General features: G+C 43.9%; 1 protein-coding gene across 1 annotated transcript in view; it reads right to left on the bottom strand.

Annotated features, from left to right (window-relative positions):
• Window positions 1-24688, bottom strand: part of COL23A1 (collagen type XXIII alpha 1 chain) — a 159097-nt gene that overhangs the window by 47144 nt on the left and 87265 nt on the right. Inside the window, exon 5 of the mRNA XM_042826648.1 lies at window positions 3876-3920. Coding sequence (XP_042682582.1) covers window positions 3876-3920 — 45 coding nt within the window. The remainder of the gene's footprint in view (window positions 1-3875; window positions 3921-24688) is intronic.

The raw sequence follows: 24688 nt of genomic DNA, 5'->3' as shown, positions 1-24688 counted from the left end.
GAGGTGGAGAAGCCTATTACAGGTAAGTGACCCAAATTTCCTGACTGGGTATACGAAATAACGTTCATGTCAGTCTAAGACCCAGCACGGTCTCATTCATGGCAGCACACAGACATAAGGGAAGTGACAGGTCACAGACAATTGCTTCCGCATATTTTCGCGGCTTGGGAATTTGGGGATAAGCAACCATTTCTGTTTAATCATTTATCATGGAGTCCTTCCTGCCATGACAGCAGGGAAACCAAACCAGGGATAAAAGCTACAGTGGGAAGATGTCCTAGAGCATAAATAAGTAGGACTGATGTTGCTTCTCCTAAAGCTCAGTAGATACCAACACAGTCCTCACCTACAATGGGCTGTGCACAAACTGATGATGGTAAAACACAGAGAGCACTGAAGATTCCCAAATAAAACCCAAGCTCTGCATGATTCATGCATACACTGCTTGAATAACTGCACACGTAGGGCTGTATGTGTGCACATGTAGGGCCAAGGGGCTTGGAAGTGCCTTAATGGGTAAAACATGGGCGGTAAGTATGTGTAGGGCTGAGAGAGGAAGAATGCTTCTCCGTGCAGAAATTGCTTTACTCTTCATTAAAAAGAGCCTTAGATTCTTCCCTATTCCAAACTGGGATATTTCTGTAAACAGAAGGGATGTAACAAAATATTAAAAAAAAAAACAAAACTTTGAACCAAAACCTTGGTAGAAGTTCAAGCTAAAGAAACAACTGCAGTGAAATGTAAATTTGGAAACAAGGGAGGGTGGGGGTGAAGGCTGTTTTATCTCATTTCAAAATTTCAAAACCTTTTCCCTAGAAGTGTTTTTGAAGCACAAAATTCCTGTAAACAAAACTTGCCGCCAGAGACAGCAGCTTTTATCCACGCTTCTCAATGAAATAGCACTTTGTCAAATAACAGCCCCTCTCCAGGCATACCCACATGGGCAATTCCTGTGCCCAAAGCAGCCACGCTACTGCTGTCAGAATCAGAGGCTTGCATCCAGAAAATGTCCAGATCCAGCTCTTACTTCAAATGAAGACATCACTGAAGGTGAGTTTAGCATGGGAAGAAAACTGTATCTCAGATGTGCAGGCTTGCTGTCTGGAATAACCACAGCAGCAAAAGGTTCAAAGTCTTCCACATTTTTCTTGTAAAAGGCTGCAAACTGCACATAAGGTTGCATTAATGAAAATGCATCTTTCTTTTCATGCACCAACACTTCCTGAGGACAGATGCACAAAGACCTTCCATGCCACGCTTTATTTCCAATGGACAAGCAGCAGCTGGCGTGCAGCAATCAGCCCCATTCCATGGATCTGGGGCTGTGCTGTAGCAGAACAAAGACAGCCAGGACCACGTTGTGCTGCTCCAAGATGCACACGTGCCCCGTGGCATCAGCCGGTCCCTGCGGGAGCTGCAGTGGAGATTCCCAGGGCCAGATGGCCGCTCGCGTAAATACCGCGGGTCAGACAGCACCGCTCGCCTCCATAACTCTGAGTTTGTTTAGCAGGGCTGACAGCCGCAGGATCGCTCCCTGAATATCTGAGCTTCACATTTATGGTGGGCGAGGAGGTGAAGGGATCACGATGCTCAAGCCACCGCCAGTGGTTTACCCCAATGTTTTCACACCCTTCTTGAAGAGCGTGTGACACGTCTGCCCCGTTTCGAAATCCAAACGGTTCACTTTTTTTCAGAGTTGGTTTAAAGCTCATCTCTTACAGCGCCTTCCTGTGGCACAGCAGTTGCCTCAGCGTGCTTTCAAGATGATGAATTCTTAGAGAAACGGAGAGCTGTTAGGTTAATTTTCTTTATGATCCGAATCCATCAGAGCCAAAGAAAAAAGTAAAATTGAGTCTTGGTTTAAATCAACAGAAGAGTGCGATTGAAAAGGGACAGGATGATCTCTTCAAGGTTTCTCTGCTTGTTTATAAGAGATACAGATTGAAAGTTTCAACATGAATCAGAAAGGTGTTTTCAATGTTACCATTTTAAGAACTGCCAGGAAAAGCTCTCCCTTTGGCAGGGCTGGAACCAGCACTGCGTCTCCTGGCTTGACAACAGTGTCTGCAGGCTGTAAGACCATAACCACATCTGGCCCCTGGGGATGGATGCTATCATGCTAGGCAAACAGCTTTTTATTCACATTTATCAGCTGCAGCGAAGGAACAAGCACCTGGTTTATGTGTGGTCAGGTTCTCAAATATAGAAATATATATTCAAGCTATCTATGAAAACAAACATCTGGCAGCTCAGCCAAAAGCAACATACGGAGGGAAGTCTGCTCTCCACGTTTCTATCTGCAGCAGAGCAGAGCAGGCCTCGGGGCTGCCCTGCATTACACAGATTTAACTGCTTTGCCCCATCGAGTGTGTGTGTGTTGGTGCACACAGGTGTTTGCTGCTGCCAGCCTAGTGCTGCAGAGGAAATCAGCTCCAAGGCCCGTTGCCAGCATGTGCTCTGTGGCTCTTCCTTCTCCAACACCTCACTCCTCTTGATTTTCTTCTCAGTTGCATAAAACTTGAGAAAAGATGCATGTTATTAGTAACTATTGGTTTTTTTAATATGTTATAACTTCTTATAACTTTCCTGTTGGTCCTGTGTTGATTCACCAGCAGCTTTCTGCTTCTCCAATGGGATGCATGGACAGCTGCAACATGATGTTAAAACCTTCAGAAACCACAACCCCACAGCAGTGTTGATGATACAAATCACTCTGCCTTCCACATTTGCTTGGAGTTCATCAAGGAGTTATCCTCACAACTGCCCTGAGGGCACTGGGACAAGCAGGACTCAGGGACTCCACCCTTGTGCCAATCTGCTCACAGAGCACTTGTGGATGTGCTGTGGCATAACCAGAGCAGCCTTCAGAAGCTCTCATCTGAAGCAAGACGACAGATGAAATATGAAGGCATACTCACATTTGGTGCTGCTAAATTTTGATAAGGGCTAGAGGCACCTTGGAAATGCTTGCATGAATATGTGTATAAATGTACAAAAATTCACGGCAGTCCTTGCCAGCTGCCCTTGGTTGAATGCTGTATCCTTTAAGGGCTTTCAAGAGTGCTCTGATGCTTAAAAACAAATATAAAAATCAAAGTCAGCTGGTGGCTGTTCCTACAGCCCAACTGCTGGGAAAATGGGGTTTGGTGAAACGGACTGCGACCTGCCATTGTCACCATGAGAGCAGTATCCCTGCCCTGGCTGCAAGGATTCCCTGATGCTTTGTGATGCCTCAGAAACACACAGTGAGATGGCAGCAATGAAAGGAATGGAAGTGCCTGCCTGCCCTCCGCAGAGACCAGCTCCTGGCCCACAGCACTAGCAGCCTGATTCCCTCTCCCCATAGTTAAAACAAAGAAAAAAAACCAAACATTAGAAATGGCTGGCCATAAAGTTATGCTTTTAGAAAACGCAGTAGTTTATCTACTGTAGTCAACAGCAGCAGAGAGCAGCCTCCTGGATAAGAAAAAACCTGCCTGGTCCCCATTCATTCACTCAGATTCAACGGCTATTAAAAGATGAGGAGTATAAAACTTCATCTGTTGGTCTCTGACATGCCTTTCTGGGTACTTTCCTTCAACAAGGTGCAACCGTTCTCCTTAAAAGAGCAACACAGTCCACATCTCTCCCCTTTCCAACCACATTCAAACCTAAGAGCAGAACATGAAGAGCCCTGCTCTCCTGCTGACACAAGATCAGTGCTTTCCCAATTCACAACACAAAAGAAAATCCCCCAGAAAGCGAAACGACAGGGATGCAGAACCAAAACACTTAGCAAAGATACAGGTTCCCACTGGGCAGGCTTGGGTTTGAGCAGGAGCCAGCCCACAAGACACATAACAGCATCGGTACCAGGGGGTGACTGCAGTGCTTACCAGGCTCTCCACGCCGTCCGGGCTTCCCTCGCCTCCCTGGAGGGCCTGTAGAAAGAGAGCTGAGGGTTAGAGATGGGCAAACTGAGCTCTGCCCCATGCACCCAAAGCACCGCCTGCCCCCCTCTTTTCGCCTCCCACAGACACAGGCTGCCAGCCTCCTGCACAAAGTACATCGGTACAGTGAAAAAGGGGAGAGAGATGCACCTAGGCAAGGTAGGAAGGAATTTTTGAAGTCATCGTGAAATGTGGTAGAGAGATCTGGGCTCCAAAAACTCAGAAGAAAGTTGTAGAAACTACATACAGATTTGTGCTCTGCGGTGCAGCTGCAGTTCTGGGCAATCCGTGCACCACACAAGTGGCTGCTGCAGTTTCACACACGACAGCAACGATCCAAGTGAGGAATGGGAACCTTTTCTTACTAATCTGAGTCAGGAGTTCCCACATAACAGCCTGCTGATGGAAATTACCCTTTCTCTCTGTTTTCTCCTATCATTATGAAAAGGTGAAAAAAACTCCACAGCAGCAGCCTCCCCTGTGAGCACCCAGGGGGCAGGGGATGTCCTCACAGAGCCCTGGGAGGAAGAGGCTGAGTTTTGAAGCAAGCGCCTGGTATATTGGTAGTGGTGCTTGCAGCTAACTAAAGGCAAGTGTGGTACTGAAGGGTGAACATGTGGAGCTCAGGCTCTCAGGATGGCAAATGTGAGAAACCTGTGAGAAAGCAAAGATTGCCTTTTAAAAAAAATAAACCTGTTTTAAATGTAAAGGGATTTATTACTCCTTCACACCTCTACGTCATGCAATATATTCTCTGTGACCTTTCCTTTCCAGAAGGAGATCTGTAATAATAAGTAAAGCTTGGAACTATGAGTACAGCACCCACTGAGAGAAATGAAAGCTGAGAACAAAGACAGATTTGCCTTCCATTCCATTTGCAGACTTTATCTTAAAAAAAAAAAAAAAAAAAAAAGAAGTAAAAAAAAAGTGGATTTGGAAAGGCAGGAAAAATGTATTTTGAAAACCAGGGCTAGGATCCTGCTGCCAATGGACATCTGACTACAAAACAGTCTCTGATAAGAGAGAGAACTTCAGTGGAGGCTGAATGAGAGAACGCCGTACCCAGAGCACCGCTGGCAGCAGCCCACAGCCCCGTTGTGATGGAGGTGCCATCAGGTGTGCAGCCTGCCTGAGCATCATCCTGACCTCCTCTCAGCACAGGAGACAGAAGAGCACGTCCTGCAGGGCCAACTTCAGAGCACTGGGCAGAGCACACAGAACATCTCCTTTCAGACCCCTTCAGGAGACTACAAAGGGCATTAAGGAGGCCAGGGAATTTGTTTGAAGATAAATGGTAGCTGTAAGCCATTACCTAATGACTCCATCTCCTAAGATCTCGCAGTTTGATGCTTGTTCAATATAATTAAGATTTATGTTGCATTAGCGTCAATTGGGTAATCGCTGAGCCTTTCTTCTGACCATACCAAGCTCCTCTGTATCAGCACTGGGAGTTCTTTATTTACATTTTTACGAGAGACAGTTTTGGAGAGGAGAATGGATCCGAAGCATAAAGCAGTCTGCTTTTAAACAACTTGTCACGTTCAAGCTAAACAGCCCTAATCCAGAGCACAGCATGCCACTTCTGACAACACCATGAGCTTTCCACTGAGATGACAGATGTAGTAACACAAAGGAAAAGCATGAAATGCATTGCTATTAGGAAGCATCATGAGAAAGAGCACCTAAGGAATAGATGCTCAAAAAGGTTAAAGGTTCCTGGTAAACAGACTGCACTGACTCAGCTGTAAATTAATCCTGTTTGAACTAATTTACCCAATGTCAATTGGGCTGCTCTACTAACTCTGTAATCTATCAATACCAGGAAAACAGGTCTAATATGTAAAATGCACCACGTGTGTTGCCTGTCATTAAAATTAAAACAATTTGGACGTAGTCAGACTTAGGGGGATAACCAGCTATCACCTCAACTTTATAAGCAAATTACTGCCTATGTCACAGTCGGACATTAGGTAAGTTGGTATTCACCAAAATGAAGGTGAGCTTTAAATGCCAGCATGAAAAAGTACCCAACATCACAGCCCAGCAAAGCCACACCATACTGTGATCTCAGCCAGAAGCACCAAGGTACATTCAGAGATTCTTTCTCCAGATGCCATTGCCTCTAACCCACTGTGTTCTAACACGGGATGAAGCTTTATACAGTTTTGGAGGGCTCACCCACTCACATGCTTGGCACTCTTAAAATGTTTAATTTTCATGAGCTCTAAGTCATTTAGATTGCTTCCCCTTCTCCTTGTGGCAGTTTTCAAGTTGTCTTCAATGAAATTACTTCCCCCCTAAGCCCCCATTGAAAATGAGTCAACCAGAAGAATAGCTTGAACAAATTGGTTGGTTCGGCCACTCTCAGAAAAGCAATTTTCTTTCTTTTTCTTTTTTTTTTTTTTTTTTGGTATTTTTTTTCCCATATGGCTTTACTTAGAAGGCAGGAGACCTTTGCAGCGTACCGCAGGGTCTGGTGTAGAGCACTGAGACTGCAGCCCTACTTGAGCTGTTCCTGCACAAAGGCCAATTTACTTTCTTATTCCCTGGGGAAAAGCTTTATGGTTCATGGACAGAAGTCAGCCCCTGCAATGCTTGCTCAGCTGATACTCATCAGGTACTCAGGTTGGGCTGCAGACTCTGAGACCGCGGAACTGAGATTAAACAGTTTTGGGTCACAACATATTGCATGAACCCTCTTGGCTTTGGATTCCAACGGACCCAAAGACTCAAGCAAACACCAGACAAAGATTAGAAACACCCACAGTTTTCCAAATAAAAACAAAACAAAAAATCCAATCAGATTCATTTCAAATTTGGTCCAGGGACCCCAAGAACTCTGAAATCTTTGGCTATGCTCTATGTTAGTAGAAAAGCCACCCAGAAAACAACGTCTGGTTATCACAGTGGAAAAACCTCCTCACAGTTCAATATGCAAGCCAGTTGCTTTCAAGATACAGAAGAAAGCAAAGGATTATTTTTTTTCTCATACCTTCATGCAGACCTTCCTGAACGAGGATGCAAGGAGGAGGATGCTGCATGCTGGGGAGCTGTGCTCAATCTCAGAGAAGAAAAGAGCTCCACGAACCAAACTGGAGCAGCTGGGCAGCACATCTGCGGCTATGCTTTGCCTGGAGCAGTCCAGAACCTTTACACCAGAAATTTACAGGCACAAACTTCTCTTTAACAACAGCTGAGCTAAAATGAGGGGATACCAGTGAGGGGGATGAGATGGGGCATGGACCTGGGGGGGGAAAAACAGATAAACCACTTCAAGAAGATATGGCAGAGAGTCTACATCCCAAATTTAATGACCACCAACACCAATGACACCAGTGATGCCAGCACATGAGGTACATTCAATTTGGTTTGGCACAGCTCTTTAAATATCCCAAATTTGCCTTTGGTCTTAAGTGTTTTTGTTAATCGTAGCCAACAAAGGTTTCCCTTCCCATGGTTGGATCCTTGTTGCAGAAGGAAAAATAATATTCAAGACCATTCAAAGAGTAAAATTATATATATATATATATATGTATATATATATATATATAATAAACATAGAAACAAATTGAAATGCCGACTGTGCTTCATTTACAGCAACTGAGACTGTGCCATATGCTGAGCATTCTGAATCCACCCCCACTCCTAAATCATTTTTCCCTTTTTCCTCACACCCAGAGACAGCTTCTTCAAACAGTCAAGTGCATACAGCTCTTTTGTTTAGTCACCAGGGCATGAAGATAAACTGAATTTGAGATATAAATTAAGAAGTGACTGGAATACAGCCACAACTGCACTTACATCAAACATGGAATTTTTTTCCCTTTGTTATGGCTGGGCTTAGTCAGGCCATTTTCTGATAATACCCTGGCAAAGCTGCAGCAAAACACAGGGCAGGAGCAGATGTATGGAGAACACCCCACTTTATTTTTAAAACAAGAGGATGCATGTTTTGGCAGCTGTGTAGGCTGCCATATGCAAGGTAGAAAGGTTTACACGGCAGATTTCAGCTACCCACATCTGCACTGGTGCAAATCCTGGACAGAGATGGTAGCTTCGAAAAGCTTTCAGAGTGTAAGCACGAATGTTTGCACACACACGCAGGGCTTTGCGTTGCTTTATGAGAACGGTGGCTGTCTCTGTTCACTGCACCCATGTGCTCCTACACACTCCAACCTCTGAGAAAAGTTGAACAAATCAGGCTTCTCGAGGTATGTGTTCAGTCAAGTCAGGCAGTTTTATCAACATGAATCTAGCAAATAAACAGACTCCTTTATCTGCAATGGATGCAAACTAGAAAACCATTCGGTGGTAGAGCTGAGGGAGAGGAGCAAAGTGAAACTCACACTGGAGCCCTCCAATGGCATTTGGTAGAAATTCATCAGCCTTACTATAGCATCTTCAGGCAAACTAAAGCACCACTCACCCATCTGTTACCCACAACAGATGAGCAAACATACCCTCAAAGACTGCTTTTTCAGGACGCATTTGCACCTTGGCTTTTTTCTGCTAAAACATTTGCAAACACAAAGCCACCTCCTCGAAGAAGCAAGTCACCAGTACTGAAGCAGTCCCTGGTGACCAGGATGCTCAATTATCTACAATGTACAGTACTGCTTTGCTTGCATCAATAAATCTGCCCAAAGTACCAGCCTGCCTGCGATAATAAGAAATGCATACAGATGTTGGGAATACCCCTACAGCGTAGGGAATGGCTGTGCATTTCTTGCAATAAGGCACCTATTCTCTTTTTTCCCCCAAGAACTGCAAGACACTTCCTTAAGGTAAGCAAGATAATGAAGCACTTATTGCTTCCTTTGGTTTTCAGTTACAATCTCACATTTAAACAAGTTTGACATGTTGGATTACAAAATCTCTAGTGCAACATTCAGATCTGACACAAAGTACTTGGGTTTTGATGAATTGCATTTTTAGAGCACGGAAGTACTCAAAGCTAATGAGTATTATCTGCAGTCGGAATTAGCTGTTCCAGATCCAGGATCCCACAGCAAAAACTAAAGTGTTCTTTGTCATTTCCCATATTACTCAACATGCAGTAACTACAGGAAAAGTGAAAATGGCAAGGCAAGAATTTGAGAACAGCTGAGTAACAATTTCTCATCCGTAGAAAAGATCCTTGTAACTACACAAAGAAATACATACCATGTAGATTTTAAGCAAACAATCATATTCTTTGTATTTAAAAGTTGTAGAATAGAATCACCGAGGTTGGAAAAGACCTTCAAAGTCCAACCATCCACCTATCACCAATATTTCCCAATAAACCACTTCCCATAGAATCACCAAGGCTGGAAAAGATGAATGTGAGCACCTCTGAAGATGTAGGCTGTGGTCAGTGCCTCATTTTGGCAGGATTTTCCACACCTTCTTTCTCAGCTTCCTAAAAGCAAGCATGCAATTTGCCATATGCAAACCACAAAGCAAGTGAGTGATTGGGCCCAGCTGATCACAAGATCAACCCTACAGCAATCACTCTAACACTGCCAACAGATTTAGCTTCCATGTGACCAACCAACGTTAACATAAAAAGTGAAGCTTTCCTGCTCAAAACTGATCCAGCACTGCACTATGACAAGTCACAACGACAAGAATAACACATCAAAGAAATGTAAGCCATCTCTGGGAACTCTTCCTATTTTCATTGCTTGCATCATCTTCAGACCAAGATTCCACGCTGTTGCACCTTCAAGTGACAGAGCAAAAGTTCACCTTAATGGAAGAAAAAGCCAAACAAAACCCACATAACCATGTCCTTCCATGTGGAATAAATACAAGAAAAAGTACCTTCTCTTGTGTGGTTGTGCAAGTAAGCAACCACCAACACACACATATTCCAGCAAACACTGCAGACCAAGGGAAACTAAAGAAAGAACAACTTTTTTTTTTTGCTCTGAAGTGACTACCGGCGCCATTTGGAGTTTCTATTTTTAAGCTGAACTTGGCCAGAAGCAAACACTGTTGACTGATTTCAATGACTGATTTTGAAAACCTAATTGTATTACATCAGTTTAGCTTCCCAAAATCCTGTCGTCTCCAATGACGCAATGAGGTGACGAGCAACATGCTGATGTTGATGAAGCCTTTGTGAAATTTAAGCAAAAAACCAAAGCACTAAGCAGGAAATAAATTAATCAGATTTTATCACAACGATAGCAGCATTACACAAATAAACCCCTAAACTGTGGACATTATGTTGGCTGCTTCAGAATAATTTTGTCCAGTGTAGAGTATCTGATCCCAAGGCACAAATAAATGCAGTTACAAACAAAAGCACATTGGGATACATCCACCTGCTAACATTTCCTTGGAAAAACCTTACATTCAAGTTTGCCACCAGCAAACCTCTGAAGCCAGAAAACCACAACACTGTTTTGGGAGAGGATTTTGCCAGATAAATGATGCTGCAGCACAGAATAGGGCAGGAGGTGGTATCCAACAGCATGTTACCCAATTTACTGCTGGTGCCAGTCACAACGCACAAGAACAACAATCTTTTTGACAATGTAATTTAAAGGAAACATGATTCAGCTGTCAGGAACTCTGCTCTCCTGGAACAACGCCCGGAGAGGTACTCAGAGTAACGCTATTAAAATGCCACTCAGCACGCAGCAAAGGGCTATTATTAACACTATTGCGACCTTGGAGAGCTGGAGATTTGTCTGATGATGGTGGCAACAGATGCAAAATGATGCTGCTCGCTATCAGGAAAACATCTACCCAGCAGCTGGTGGGATGGAAGGGGAGCCAGCTGAAATGCAGGTATAAAAGCACCATGCAAATTGGGCAGACCACTTAACGCATGCAGGAAACAGACTAGGTGGCCTCAGGGGTTTTTAACCCGTTTTCTCTGACCATCATATTTCTTTTATTTTTATAACTGTGCATATCACAACAACACATCTAAACTCTTAAAAGATGCATTTTTTTTTCTTTAAATAGAAAAACGCTCAATAAATAACACAAACTTCTAAATACAGTACATGCCTCAAGCTTTTGTTTTTAGTAAATCCTCTGTTCTGCCCTACAACAAGTCTGGAGTTGCTCTGAGATCCACCTGTACCACTGGCTACCAGCTAAGGCAGCTGCCATCACAGGAGAGGATGTCACCACGTCTTCACCACGGGGCTTTTTCTTCCCTCCTTGTCCATACATTTGCAATAAACCTTACAGGAACTTAAGCCCTAACAATACACTCACAGCACAGTTCAGTGAGCATGAAGCAATTTCTTTAGATTCTTTGGAAATTAAAACCTTTTGTGAGCAGGCAAGCACACAGCGGTAGATTTGACAGATAGAACCCATGTCTAACAGGCATGTAGCAAAATATTCTGTCCCTTCTACTGATAGGAAAGTTCCCTTCTTGGTAAATTCCACCTTTTTCCTGAAGCCTGTAAGGCACTGGTTAAAGTTAAAGCACCTCTGAGGCACAGTACCTTTATTTTAAACATTCCCTCCAGCCTCCCAGTAACATACAGGTGTGGTGGTTGCATGGAGGAGAATTAGACAACTGGAAAACAACTGTCCTGCATCAATTAGCTCCTGGTTATCTTCCCTACTAAGCAGCTTTCAAAGTTCACAGACATTTTTAGTGAAGCCACTTGGTTATCTTAATATCTACCTTGTCCCCAGTTAAGCTCTTCCCTAAGGGGAAGCGCCTTGATGTCAACAACCTCAAGGTTCAGGCTGTGGTGGTCTCATGGTCAGCTCTTGGGAAGAGGTTTACATGGGAAAGCATGGAGAACAGCTAAGGAAGAGCACTGCAAAAGAAGCAGGAGACGAAGTAAGGACAGAAGACTTGAGAAAAGAAGATTTAAGAAAACAACAGCAAAATATCAAAAGCCAATTGCATGAATGGCCAAAAAAGATTCTCCAGATATATTAAATACACCCATACATCACGCTAGACTGGCCTGTCATAGAGGCATTATCCTACTCAAGCATAACTTGGAGAACTAGAAGGGAGAAGAGTCTCAGCCTTATGGAGCCTTCCTACATCAGGGTTGAAATTACGATGGAAAAAATGTCAAATAAAAATGATTTCACCCCCAGAGCAGCAGAAACAACGTACTTTGTTCTCACAAATTGGGACCAGGTAGGTTGGCACAATGTCTTTGGCAAAGAAACAATTTACTCTCAAATTTGAGACCAGAGCAATAGCATTAGATCACTTACTCAGACTTCAGCTGTGAGCAGCTGTTTGGCTTTTATTTCACACAAAAGCTTATACTGTAAAAGGAATTTCTGGCCCATATTCAAATGCTATATTTGCTCGTAAGCAATGTTTCTCATTTTAGTCCTGATAATGCAATGAAATCAGTGACGAAAAATTTTTAGAGAGATGTAAAGGGGGAGAAAAGGTATTTCTTTGTAGAGAGGCTGCATTTGTTCTGTTGAAATGCAATACTTAGACCACGAGTTTTCACCACGCTCCATTTTTATCACCAAGCTTCTCCTCTTTGGAGGATGTAATTAAGGTACAACCGCCTTCTCTGACGGCCCTGGGCAGGCGCTGGCTTCGCTGAGAGCAAACAGCTTTCCCACCCACCCGAGATCCTTCCAACCAAAGAACAGATGAACTTTTATGGATAATACAGTTTCCATTATACAGACACAACCAACACGTGCTATAGCCATATTCACTTCTTGGGAAGAATGGTAGCAAGTGCGAACCATCAAACAGTGTGAGCCCTTTTACTGCTGTATCCGACCTGTGCTGCACAGCTTCCAGCAGGAACACGCTGGGGTCTCGGCAGCCACATGCTGGAATTCTGGTCTATCAAAGCAATTTCTGACTAACTGAAGAGCAGCACTCGTGCCAGCTGCTACTTGCACCTGAAGAATTGATTTACAATTAATTGCAATTGCCATCAGCAGGAAAGGCAACAAAGGTGAGCAGCTGTAGAGCCACGATGCTCACTGCTGAGATGGCAGTGGGGCTGACAGCTTGCTGAAGGCTAAATACGGGCGCTGAGCAACCAGCAATGAAACCGAGCACAAAACAGCTGTAGGAAGGCCTGAAGACAAATAGGTGCATCGGCATGCACAGAAACATAGCTGAGATACCAGAAAGCGTGCTGACATTTCTTTGGCACGTGCCATGCCTTGGTGGTTGGCACCAGGTGGGAGCAAGCACAATGAAAGACACGGCACAAGCCAACAACAACAGAAGTTGCTAAGGCCAACTCTGTTAGAACCCATTTCTACCGTGCCTGGGGTCTGGTCTGGCCCAGATTCAGTGACAGTGGTTGTTTTTATTTCGGGGCGAGGAGGGGATGATCTATTGCTCACACATCTGGGGAACGTTTTGGTAACAACTTCATTGTAGACTGAAGTCTTCTCCTGGGCCAGCACACTGCATCAAGCTGCTTCCAAGCTCCCAGCTTTCCAAGACGAGAGGTGTTCTGAGGAGCCCTGCAAGTGCACATTAGTTTCCCAATTATCAAAATTACTGCCGTATTTGTTTAACTGCTTCCATTTGCTTACTTGATGAATCTCTTTTGATGAATCGTTTGTTTTATTTGGCTGCTTCAGAATCACCAGTCTTGCAAATAGCTCAAAGCCAGAATGGAGAGACTGACTTTGTTCAGCTGCTTCTTCTACATGCTTAATTCATTCCCAAATGCATTTTTCAAGGGTACTTAGACTGTTTTCAGCTCCAAGCTTCCAGTCATCTGTAAAGTAATGCATTTTCTTTTCCAATTTTGAAATGGGGGGGGGGGAGAGAGTGCAGGTTTGATGGGATAGAAAGGCATTTAGGAACTACATGAGTTGTTGTTCTTAATAGCAAAAAGCATCTCAGGGATCAAAAAGGAAATTTAACTTATTTCTGACAATACTGAAGGTGCAAACTTTTAGCTGCAGATCCCTCACTTCTGTGTCATCTGCAGATCTCAGAGATCAGCTGAACAAATGCTGGATCACCGCTTGGCATCAGCAAAGATATCCAGGGACAGGGTTCAAAGTTTTAAGGAGATGAGGTACTGTTGTTCTTCAAGCATGGAAATAAGATGAAAAGAAAGAGGCAATTATTGTGAGCAGAGCTATCCAATATGTTATTAAGTTTGGATGCTACCATCGGTTTCCACTTGTACACCGAAGCGGCCAAGTTTGAGAAAAATGGTGCAAAATACCATACCAAACAGGAAACAAGCTCAGAGAAATGAAACAGGGAAACACACAAGGCGCCCAGCACCTCTGGTTTGGTGTTAGGGACAAGCACAGCAGTGGGACCACATGTCCAGAGCTGCTGATACAGGGACACAGGTGAGACGGCGGTAAGAGATCCTGTTTGCATAACAGTGCCAGGACATGAGATTTCACTCCCCAGATACACCAGCTTGAGTCATTTTGTGAGCCATTATCTTCCCAACTGTACATTTCTGTAATCACACAATGGCTTTATTATCATTATTAAAAGAAGCCTTTCCAAGCCTACCTGGTTCTTGAAAGCCAGAGCAGTGGGCAGGTCCCTCCCCAAAGCAGGGCAGTGGGGTTGGCCTTCATCTTTCATTGATTGTTACGCGATGCCTATCACCACATCTTGCCAAGATCTTAACTGAAATCAGACTTCAGTTTAACACAACACAATAAGCTGGATTCTGCTTTCAATTTTGTCTTCTGGGTTCCAGGATACGCTTTTAAATGACTGAAGAACTGGATCTAATTTCACCTGAGGATCTAAAAGTACTTAAAGTAGAAACCTTGAGAGTCCTGCATGAATATAGATATATTGCTGCTGAATTCTGAAACAGAGATAAATGAAGCCTTTGGAAGGGCAGCTAACCACGTATGAGACTGTAATAGCTGGAAATTAGTGCTGAACATCAGAAAAAAAAAAAAAAACCCCGTATCTAGATCCTAGCCTCCCACTTTTGCTCTCTAAACCATGATCCATGAGGCCACAATGAACGGCTGGAAGCCAGTCTGGCCTTCATTATCTGCATCTGCCACGTCTTTGGGTCTGTGCATCTGTATCCTGGAAAAGTCCTGCACGCTGGTAGCAGTCTTTTCTGAGATCATGACATTTTCAAACCACTGCTTCAGCCCTTACTTCTCTCCCCTGCAGATGAAAAGTTTCTAGCACATCTGACTCATCCCTCCAAGAACTGGGTTGCTGTCATTTGATTATTAGTCATTAATCACGACCAGCCTTTCAGCATTTACTACATCCCCAGCTGTGCAGGGCACAGCCAGTTTGCGTTATAGGATGGAACCCAGAGGGATTTCAGGAGCGCCGTGCAACGGTGCCTGGTCTGAAAGAAAAATCCAAACCCAAATATTCCCCCTTGTACATTTTGTGAAATGTTTAAAGGTGCTTCCCTGCCTCCAGCACAGAACACCTAGAAGTGCAACAGGGAGCTCTCAGAAGTCAGTGGACACATCTGTAAGTCAGTGCTGCACACTGAGTAGAGGTTGCATGGATCTGCTTGACCTGCACCCAGGGAGCCCATTGCAACCAGCCAGGAATTCAGTGCCATTAGGCTTGGCTTGAGAGGGAGGTGTTTCCCTCCCCAGAGGTAGATAGGTGGAATAACCCGTGTTACTGAGGTGAAAGAAAAACATGAGGAATGCCATCTGGTTTCTGCATAACTTGGCTGTCAAACCGCTCTCGCGCTGATGTTTCTGTTTCTTATCTTTTTGCTTGTGTTGGAGCTAAAACAAGATCCATCTGAGTGGAGGACGGGCTGCACAGCTCTCAGCTCTATGGCTCTCCATTCCCAGGGCTGCAGCCCCAGCGCAGCACATGCACCCCCTCGAAGGCACAAGGCAGGATTATTTTATCTCTGTGAGAAGAGCTAGCAGTTATAATGCTGTCCTGCTCTCCTCTCACAGTTCTAAAATCTTCCTACTGCCAACAAAAGCCATTTTCCATCTTCATATTCCTCCGGCACTGTTGAATTACACACATTTACATTTGCTGTAATACCATAAAGCAGAGCAAATCTTGCAAATGCTCTCCGTAAATCCATGAACAAACCAGTTCAAATCCCCCCCCCCCCCCCCCCCCCCCAAAAAAAAAAAACCAACAAAAAACCAACCAAAATAACCAAACCCAAACCAACTTGTGTGTCAGATGCATAAAAGTCAGAAAGTCTCAACCCCCAAATTATTGCCAGCGCTCCCCCCACACCCCCCCAGCAGCTGCAGGGCCACAGAGGAGAGCAGCTATAGCTCTGAATGACAGGGGCCATGAACAGGCAGAGGTGAGCTGCTGACTGACAGGTCAGTTTCCATTTGTCTGACTTTGCTTGGTAAACCATTAAATACATGTCAAACAAACAGTGCAGTTCAATGGTTCCCTCTGAAACCCCTGCCAGCTCTGTTCCCTCTGGAGAAGGCTATTACCTTATTTACAGCGATCAGGGAACAAATGCTGCATTTCTTTTCTGTAATCATTTATTAATTGCTCTCATATTGAAAAGTGGCTTTGATAACATTAACGAGATCCAGCCCTCACTCGTCTCACTACAAGAGCAGTGCACTTTGCACAAGTCAGGCATCCCAGAGCCAGCTGTGCCCCTCCATGCAGGACCTGAATGGGAAACTGGAGAAAGCACTTAGGAAGATGGGTATCTGCGCAATGGAGAAAGGGGAATTCCCAGCTTCCATATACCCAGCATGGCTCTAGCTCTGAGCATGTTATGCCATTATTGTTATAGCAACCAGCAGACTGTTGCATGTTTTGCAGACAAATGCATGAATTGCTTTGCACACATACAAAACTCCTGGTCCAAAGACGCTCTCTGATCCACCCATGCAACAACAAAAATGAGTTTCAATAGGAAACGGATGGAACGGAGAAGAAGATAAACAGAACGAGGGTATGACCAGAAGTTTCCCATGGTCACTGACTCCAGCAGCAGCAATTCACGCAGATTTATTTCATGGTGCCACTGCCATGCCACCAAAGATTGCTCCCTGCAGCCCTGTGGATGGCACTTTTCAGTTCTCACCTCCTGGAAAAGCCCCTTTTACACTTGAGAGGTATTAACTCTGCCTGAGACAGCAAAGCTTTCTGCAGGGTTGCTTTTTTCTTTTTACCCCCAAACTTATTTTTTATTTTATTTTCCTTTAATTATAGCAGGAAATTGCAAGAAACTAAAGTAAACTGGCCACTTGACAATCACTAGAAAATATTTACACTAATGTAACTATAACTGCCCAAAGCAAATAAACAATTGCCAGAAACAGGACTTAAGTTGATAGAATGAGAAATAAACACAGGAATAACAGATGGGTTCAGCACAAGACCTTTTTGTGTGTATAGATCTCTCCCTGCTCTAGCAAATCTGAGCCACAGAGTCCAGTGCCACCTCCAGCTCCTGCACTCACCCCAGATCCACTGAGGTGTCCTCTGGGACACACATCAGTGCCTTCACTGAAGCACCAGAAACCTGGAAATCCAAAGGATGTGCTGATTGCCCTGCATTTACAGCGGGCAGTGATGGAGCCCAAGAACAAAGGAAACTCAAGGAGGTTTGTTGCCCAGATAGCACAAATAAGTTAGAAGCATTTCACAAAATTCTCAGTTTCAAGCAACTGCAAAATCAGTGCTGCTTTGCCGTTTCCATGCAGCTGAACCAAGGGCACTGGTGACTCTGCCCCTATCGGAAAGGCCACAATGTCACGCGCATTGGTCACACAGCCACTGCTCAGCCAGCTCGTGCAAAACCAGATGGATGCTTTTACACCTGACAAACCTGCACCATCTTACTGGATACTGAAATAGAACTGCTGGAGCAACGGCTGAAAACCACTTTGTTACTGAAGCTTTGCATCAGCAGCATCCTTTGACCCAACATTAGAGGGAGCAATTAACACCCACACAGCACCTTCTCCATTTTCAGCACTTACTGACCGAGGATGAAGTTGACACTTTTTGCTGCACATCCAAAAACACTGATTGCTATATGCATATGGAGTCTGGGTAACAGCATCCTGAATGTACATTTTATCCCACTACTGGGGCACTTGGCAACAGGGACAGGAGCACCAAGCCCCAGTTCAGACCCATCCCACACCCCAGCACTGAGCCTCCCAGCACAGCAAGCCAGGGAAACCCAGACACGAGGTTAAGGCCTTTTTTTGTTTTGCTTCATTATTTTGGTATCCTAAGATGTTTAATTTAATTTTCTTCTTTTTGGTTTGATATCTCATTCTGGAAGCAGTCACATATCTGATATGGATTTTTAAAAAAGGAATTTCCACCTTTGTGAGAAAGCAGAGCCCTTTCAGCAGGTCATTTGGACACTATTGTGACACACAAGCAGCAAGAGCTTGGAGAAGAAATTAATTCAGCACACAGGGAGCAGAGGACATTAGATCTGCCAAGAGAAATATTAACTTTTCTCAAATGTAAGCCTGTTTGACATTGTTTTAACCATAATAATTTGCATACAATGCACACATTGCACAAAACCAGGCCAACTAATGACAAGCAGGATAATTTCACAAAGCAAATAACAGTAGGGCAAAAAGTCAGTTTTCTCTCCTGGGACTTCAGGTATTTGAGCACCCCCCCGAACAGCAAACCAAGCAGAACTGAACAAGCTCAGGGTGTTTTTGTGCTCCCACTCAACCTCGGGCAGAAACCCGCATTGCACACGTAATTTTGTCATCCCTTCCCATCCCACAGGGAAACAAACTCAAAAAGCTTAAGGCTCCTGGAAACAGCCCGGCCAGTTTGGAAATGCCTCAAGCACGTTTCATCCTATGCGTTTCCACCCTCACCAACAGCAGCCCCAGATTCTCCTCTGTGCCACACGGATCCCAGTTCAGCCGTTCCCTACCTCTGCCAATGATCCCAACCCTGACCCATAGAGTGGCAAGATTTAATCCTTTCCCTGAAACGTTTCCAAGCCAGATTCAAGCTGCCAAGAAAAAAAATCCACATTCCTCAATTTCTATCACCCTTTGCTATATGGTGTGTTGGCTGAATTATCTTAACAAAAACACATAAGTAATCAAATGTGAGTGCATGGACATCACCACCTCCAGAGAAAAAATCTGCTTTGCCCAACTGCCCAAGCCCCAGGGAGCCTCTATGCTTGTGGTACATTGGAGACTTGAAGACTAACCTCAAAGCAGCTCTTGTCAACTGGACCAAAAACACAGATCACCTACTACAGCTTCTCTGCATAACAAAAAGACCTATTTCTGTACAACTACTCCATTCAACCACGCAGGTCGCTAGAAAGTTCACAAATTTTCAAAAGGGAGGAAATATATTTTCAAGAACAGTTGGACATCAGGACCCATTGAGACTCCTACGTTCTTGCCCCAAAGAAATCTTTGGTAGTTTGGGGCTGAACAGGACCTCGCTTTCACCAGCCATCAGCAGTGCTTCCCCATCACTCCTCCTCTGATCTCCATAAAGATGCTGAAGGATCCTGATCGTCTTCATGGCAGGATGCATGGAAACCCTCCACGCCTCCCAACCAGGTTGGCTTCCTTGAAAAAGTTATCTGCAGAACTACTGTATTAGGCCCCCATGGCATCCTAACCAGCTGTCTGCAGCACAACAAACAAAGCTCTATTTCTCCCATTTTACATCTAAAGTGCTTCGTCCAAAGACATACAGCAGTGCCTCATGTTGTTGGGGGAGATAAGGAGAGAAATGAGACCACACTTCACAAAGAAAGCAGAACGGCCCCATGCCCCAAACTGCGGGATGTAGGCGTAAATAAAAACTTGGTTCTGGATGCAAGTTCTTCAGATTCTACTTCCAAATATCAGAATTAAGGTCTCATTCTTTCCAGAATAGCAAAACTTTTCCCCTCTGCCTTCCAAAGACATCCAAGCAGCCGAGTACCAAGATCCCAAACTCCCCACCTTTAGGAAGCACAGGGCTGTGCAACACAACAAGGATTCCCCCCTCCCCTAGCACAGGGTTAATGCTGAGCAGACAGCAGCATCCCTGCTCACCATAACATGAAATGTGCCCTTCCAGTCTTGTACCACACAAAACTCTCCTCTGAGTTTCAAATTATTTTTTAACCCAGCTATTAAATGAAGTGTCTTTGGGGTTTTTTTGTTGTTGTTGTTTTTTTAATCTTTGGAAAGAAGCTTTGTTTATTTGTTTATGATTTCATTTAGAGCCAATGTAAGAGGTCAAATAATTTCCAGATGACATCCGGACTGTTTTGCATTTGAATTTCTGTAGTGTTTTCTTTTGAAATAAATTGAAAGGAGCAGAGTATGACAGGGAAATGTTAAAATTCTAAATCCCTGATAGAAATTTCATCAGTTTCAGCTTCCAATTGCAAGGGCATTGCTGACACAGCAAGATTCACGCTACAGGATACAGAGTTGTCTTATTCATCTCACAGAGCATTTTAAGTATGGGATTTAATATTGTTTTTACCTCTTTTTCAACATGTGTCACAATATTTGGTGCTTCTCACAACGCCACAGACTGGAAATAGTACGGCAACAAGGAATGGCATCTATCATTTCCAACATTATTTCTACTTTAAGAGTTGTGGACATGAGGCTGGGAACTAAAACGTGAATGAACTGTGAACTGTCAGCCACAAACGGCACAATTCTTAATTTCTGACCTTCAGACCAATCAACTGAAGAAATGCATACACTGTAACCAAAGCTGGCTTTCATGATGCCAGTCACAGGCCCAATTAACCAATGCAGCACCCAGGAGAGGCCACGTTTTGTATGTTCAAAGCCATCAGCTTTCAGCCCATGAGTTGATACCCCAACACACAACCAACGGGCAATATAGGAGCAGAGGGAAGCACTCTCCTCCCATCATCTCTCCTCATCAAGGATGCACCTAGCTTGGCTGCCCCTCAGAATTGCAGCATGGGTTTTAGTGCAACCTGGCAAAAGCTGAGGGCCAAACGCTGGAGGCTTGGAAATACAACATTAAAAAGAAAACATTCTGCCCACTCAATTTCTGTGTCTGAACAGACTACAAAGGCTTTCCCTTCCTCAGAACTGCTCATTTCCCAACATCTACAGATTTTGGCCTGAGCTAAGCTACTTCAAAGCCAATAGATATTGGTCAGGGGAAAAAAAAAATAAGAAAAAAGAAAGCTGGCATTTCAGCAAACCCCTGGTCACTCTGTGGGATCTCCCCAGGATCTCTGAATTCATTTCAGTCTTGAAGTTTATATATCTTGGTGCATCATTCTGATGCATCCCACTGTCTGAATGGATCTCTCCTCATGACAGTCTTATCTTCACAATCCCCAAAAATTCAGAGAAAATCAATCAAGCTGCCACTTTCTAGTGATGCAGACTCTGAGCCACGGCTGTCCGACCTTTTGGCTTGTCTGGGCTGCACTGGGTGAAAACAAATATTTAAGGAACAATCTTTTGGTTTTGTTTTAACTAAAGAAGAGGGCATGCAATGTAGTTAATGTATTTAATTAACATATTTTATTTCTTTTTGTGCTAACAAAAAAAAAAAAAAAAGGCAACAAAAACACAGTGTATTCATCTATCCTACTAGTTCTAAAAGCCCAATAACTGGAGTTGGGAGGCTTTCATTTTTGAGTTAATGGTGGGAATGAAGCTCCTGTTAGTCCCAGCTGCATTCTGGACCTGGTGAGCTCTGCCTTGACAGTGCCTCCCCTTCAGGAGGATAGGCTGAGATGTGGGACACAGCTCTGGATGACCCTTCACTGCCTGCTATTTGCTCACCTCAGATCACTCACAAAGTCCATATTAACATATTAGTCATTATATGATGGCATTTTTAATTGGCCTCTGAACATACTGTAGAAAAAACATGAATTTCACCAACTATTCTACCTAGAAAAGAAACCTGTAAATAACAGTCAGTCTTCAACAAAGGTAAATGCATCATTTGATACTGAATTCCTGGAATTTCCATAGGGGGTTTCATTGGAAGAGGTCAAAGAACACTTGTACAATATCACTATTCATATTTCACAGATAGAAAACAGCTCCTCAACATTTCAGGCGTCTATCTGCTAACAACAGCTCACAGGTGCCCCAGAGAGATGAGAGACACTCCATCCAACCTTCCACCAACAGAAAGTTGGTCCTTTTTGCCTCCCACACCTACAGGGGAATCTAAGTTACTTTACCGAAACAACACCTTCCAGGTACAAAGAACAGCCCTGGAAAAAGCAGTGTTCAGAAAGAAAACTGACCTTTCTCAATCTTATAGTATTGATATGAAGGAAATGGATCCTTTCCAACTGAAAACCAGAGCAGCACATGGGCTGCGCAATGCATTTTCATCAGATGACCACATTGAATTGCTTTCTCACATTAAGCCCTGAATACTCAAACAGCAACACGCTTCCACATTTTTTCTCCCCAGTAACAGAGATGGACGGTGACAAACATCCATTCTGCATGAGGTGCACATTACTAAAAGAATTTATCTGGAGTTAATAGAAACTTGTCTTCATACCGACGTGAAACGATGCCTCGAGAACAGGAGTATTTACTATCAACATTTTCTTTTTTTTTACCTTCAATTGATTATGGTCTTTCTGCTTTTTGAACACTAGCTTGAAGCCACATGTGTCTCCACATCAGCTTATCTGCTGCTTTCAACTTCCATCAGCCCCTGTTTTTACTCAAACAGGAAAGAATACAGAATGTTCTAGTTAAAGTCTATTTTTGAATATAATAAAGCAATGCAAGCCCATTTCCATTTTCTGGTGTCTCCAACAAACAGACTATCCAAGTTCATTAGGACGACAGCTTCTTGGCAATCAAGCCATTTTTCATTGTGGCTATAGGAACTTATTTCATTAATTCTTTGGCTTGCCTACAGAACCAAAACAAAGGAGCCACAGGATCACCAGGTCCATATCTTGTATCTTATTTTCACGTGTTGCTGGGGAAGGTGAAGCAAGGGAAGAAATCAAGCAGATGAAGATCTAGATGTGTGTTAAAGCTACTCCTTGACCTTGGCCTTGCATGGAGCCTTTCCCCAATGGAACCCAATGAGCAGAGCAGCCCCAGCTCCTTGGTTGCTTCTCTGCTGAACCAAGGACAAAAGCACATCCAGCTCTCAGCTGCAGCTTGGAAGCATGCGAGTAGTGCAAATGACTGCTTAATAACTGCTTAATATTAAACAGTAATAAAAATGCTCACACTAACAATGGCGAGACACTAACACACACATGTGCTCACCATACCACCCAGCCTTACAAAGGCAATGCTCCTTCCCAGCACCTGAGCCAGGAAGGGACAGGCAACTCATCAGAGGATTTTTCCCTTAGCAAGATTCACTCTGCTATTTCAGATTTCGTACTTCAGCTAACTTCTAGTTTACACTTCAAACCAAACACTCTTGCACCCAAATTCAGCGTGGAGACTTTTTCCTCACTCTTCAGGCAATCAGTGCCCCATGTCCAACCCTGCTTCGCAAAAAGACAGCCTTGAAATACACAAGCTCTTCATAAACATGTGGAAATTCATCCTTTAAGAAGAAAGGAGAAAAAAAAAAAAAAAAAAAATGGACAAAGCACTAAAAAAGGATCTTCTTTTCACTTCACATTGTGAATTCCCATTCCAACAGGGCACACTTTGCACAGAAAAGCCTGGCCTTTATGTCACCCATCAAGCGCTGCTCTGACACGCCATGCCAGGAATGAACTAATATAACCCAGAAGGACAGCAACAAAACAAGGGCCCCCTCCACGTTTGCTCAACAGAACTCAAGCCAGGAGTGACTTCAAAGTCAATCTCTCCTTGCACGACACGGGCAGAGCCCAACAAACATCACAGTGACTCAAAGTCCCCAAAGTGACCCAACCCGAGTGCCTGAAAGCTGCAGGGAGTTTGGAAAGTCCTGGTCGGGATGTGGTTCTGGAATGGGCACAGCAAGGTGGGCTACGTCAGGGCATGGAAATAAAAAGAAACGAGTGGATATTGTGAGTATCCACATCATCAAACCAGGCAGAGAAAACCAACAATTCTTTCATCAACAAGTACAAATTGGTCTTTAATTTATAATTCTACAATTCCCAGAATGTCTACGAAAAACTATTCTTAAGTTTTTGCAGTATATGTTACCTGCTGCTCCTTGCCAGAGCACAAAACAGCACAAATCTCTTTGGATTTCTTGGAAGTCTTTATGACCACAAGTAACCTATCCACATTGAGATCAATGTGCTGCTAGGCTGTCTTTGCAAAGGACAGCTCTTGCGAGGCACAGGGCTTGTCCTCTCCTGCACCATCGGCCACAGGAAACAAAGCCTTTGCTACCGAAGTCTCATGGCCCTAAGACAACACAAAGGGGATTCAATTTTCTTCCTTCAAGCTGAGAGGAAAACATCCCTTTCAAAATGTTATCAAAATAATAAAACATTTCAATAACTGTACAGCTGCAGAGCAGCAGTGCTAAAAGTATACACCATGTTAAAGACTTTGGTAGAATTTTACGAGTCTGCTAAGAAACAGAACCCCAAATCCTCTGCAGTTCCAAAACACACATGCAAAGCCCCCCAAGCAACTGCTCCAGAAACAGCTGCCTTACCATACTGATGGCAAACCTCCAGTCAATATGACCAGCAGAGCTAACAACTCTTTTGTGCTGATACACAATGAATGGTAACGAGTGTGAGTGGGGAGAGATGTCCACAATCATCTTCAGTGTGGGAAAAGGGTACAAGACCACAAAATTTCTCCGATCCAGTTGCACAGGGACAGCAGATTTATTTATTGGCTTTTAGATAGGTGCATCCTTAGAGCATCAGCTACAGCTCTGAACCTCAGGGCATCAGGTAGGAACC

This window comes from Centrocercus urophasianus, unplaced genomic scaffold (genome assembly GCF_019232065.1).
Source record: "Centrocercus urophasianus isolate 14NV4802_14NV808 unplaced genomic scaffold, USGS_Curo_1.0 seq_26, whole genome shotgun sequence".
Lineage (NCBI taxonomy): Eukaryota > Metazoa > Chordata > Aves > Galliformes > Phasianidae > Centrocercus > Centrocercus urophasianus.
This window is presented reverse-complemented; position numbering and strand designations above follow the sequence as displayed.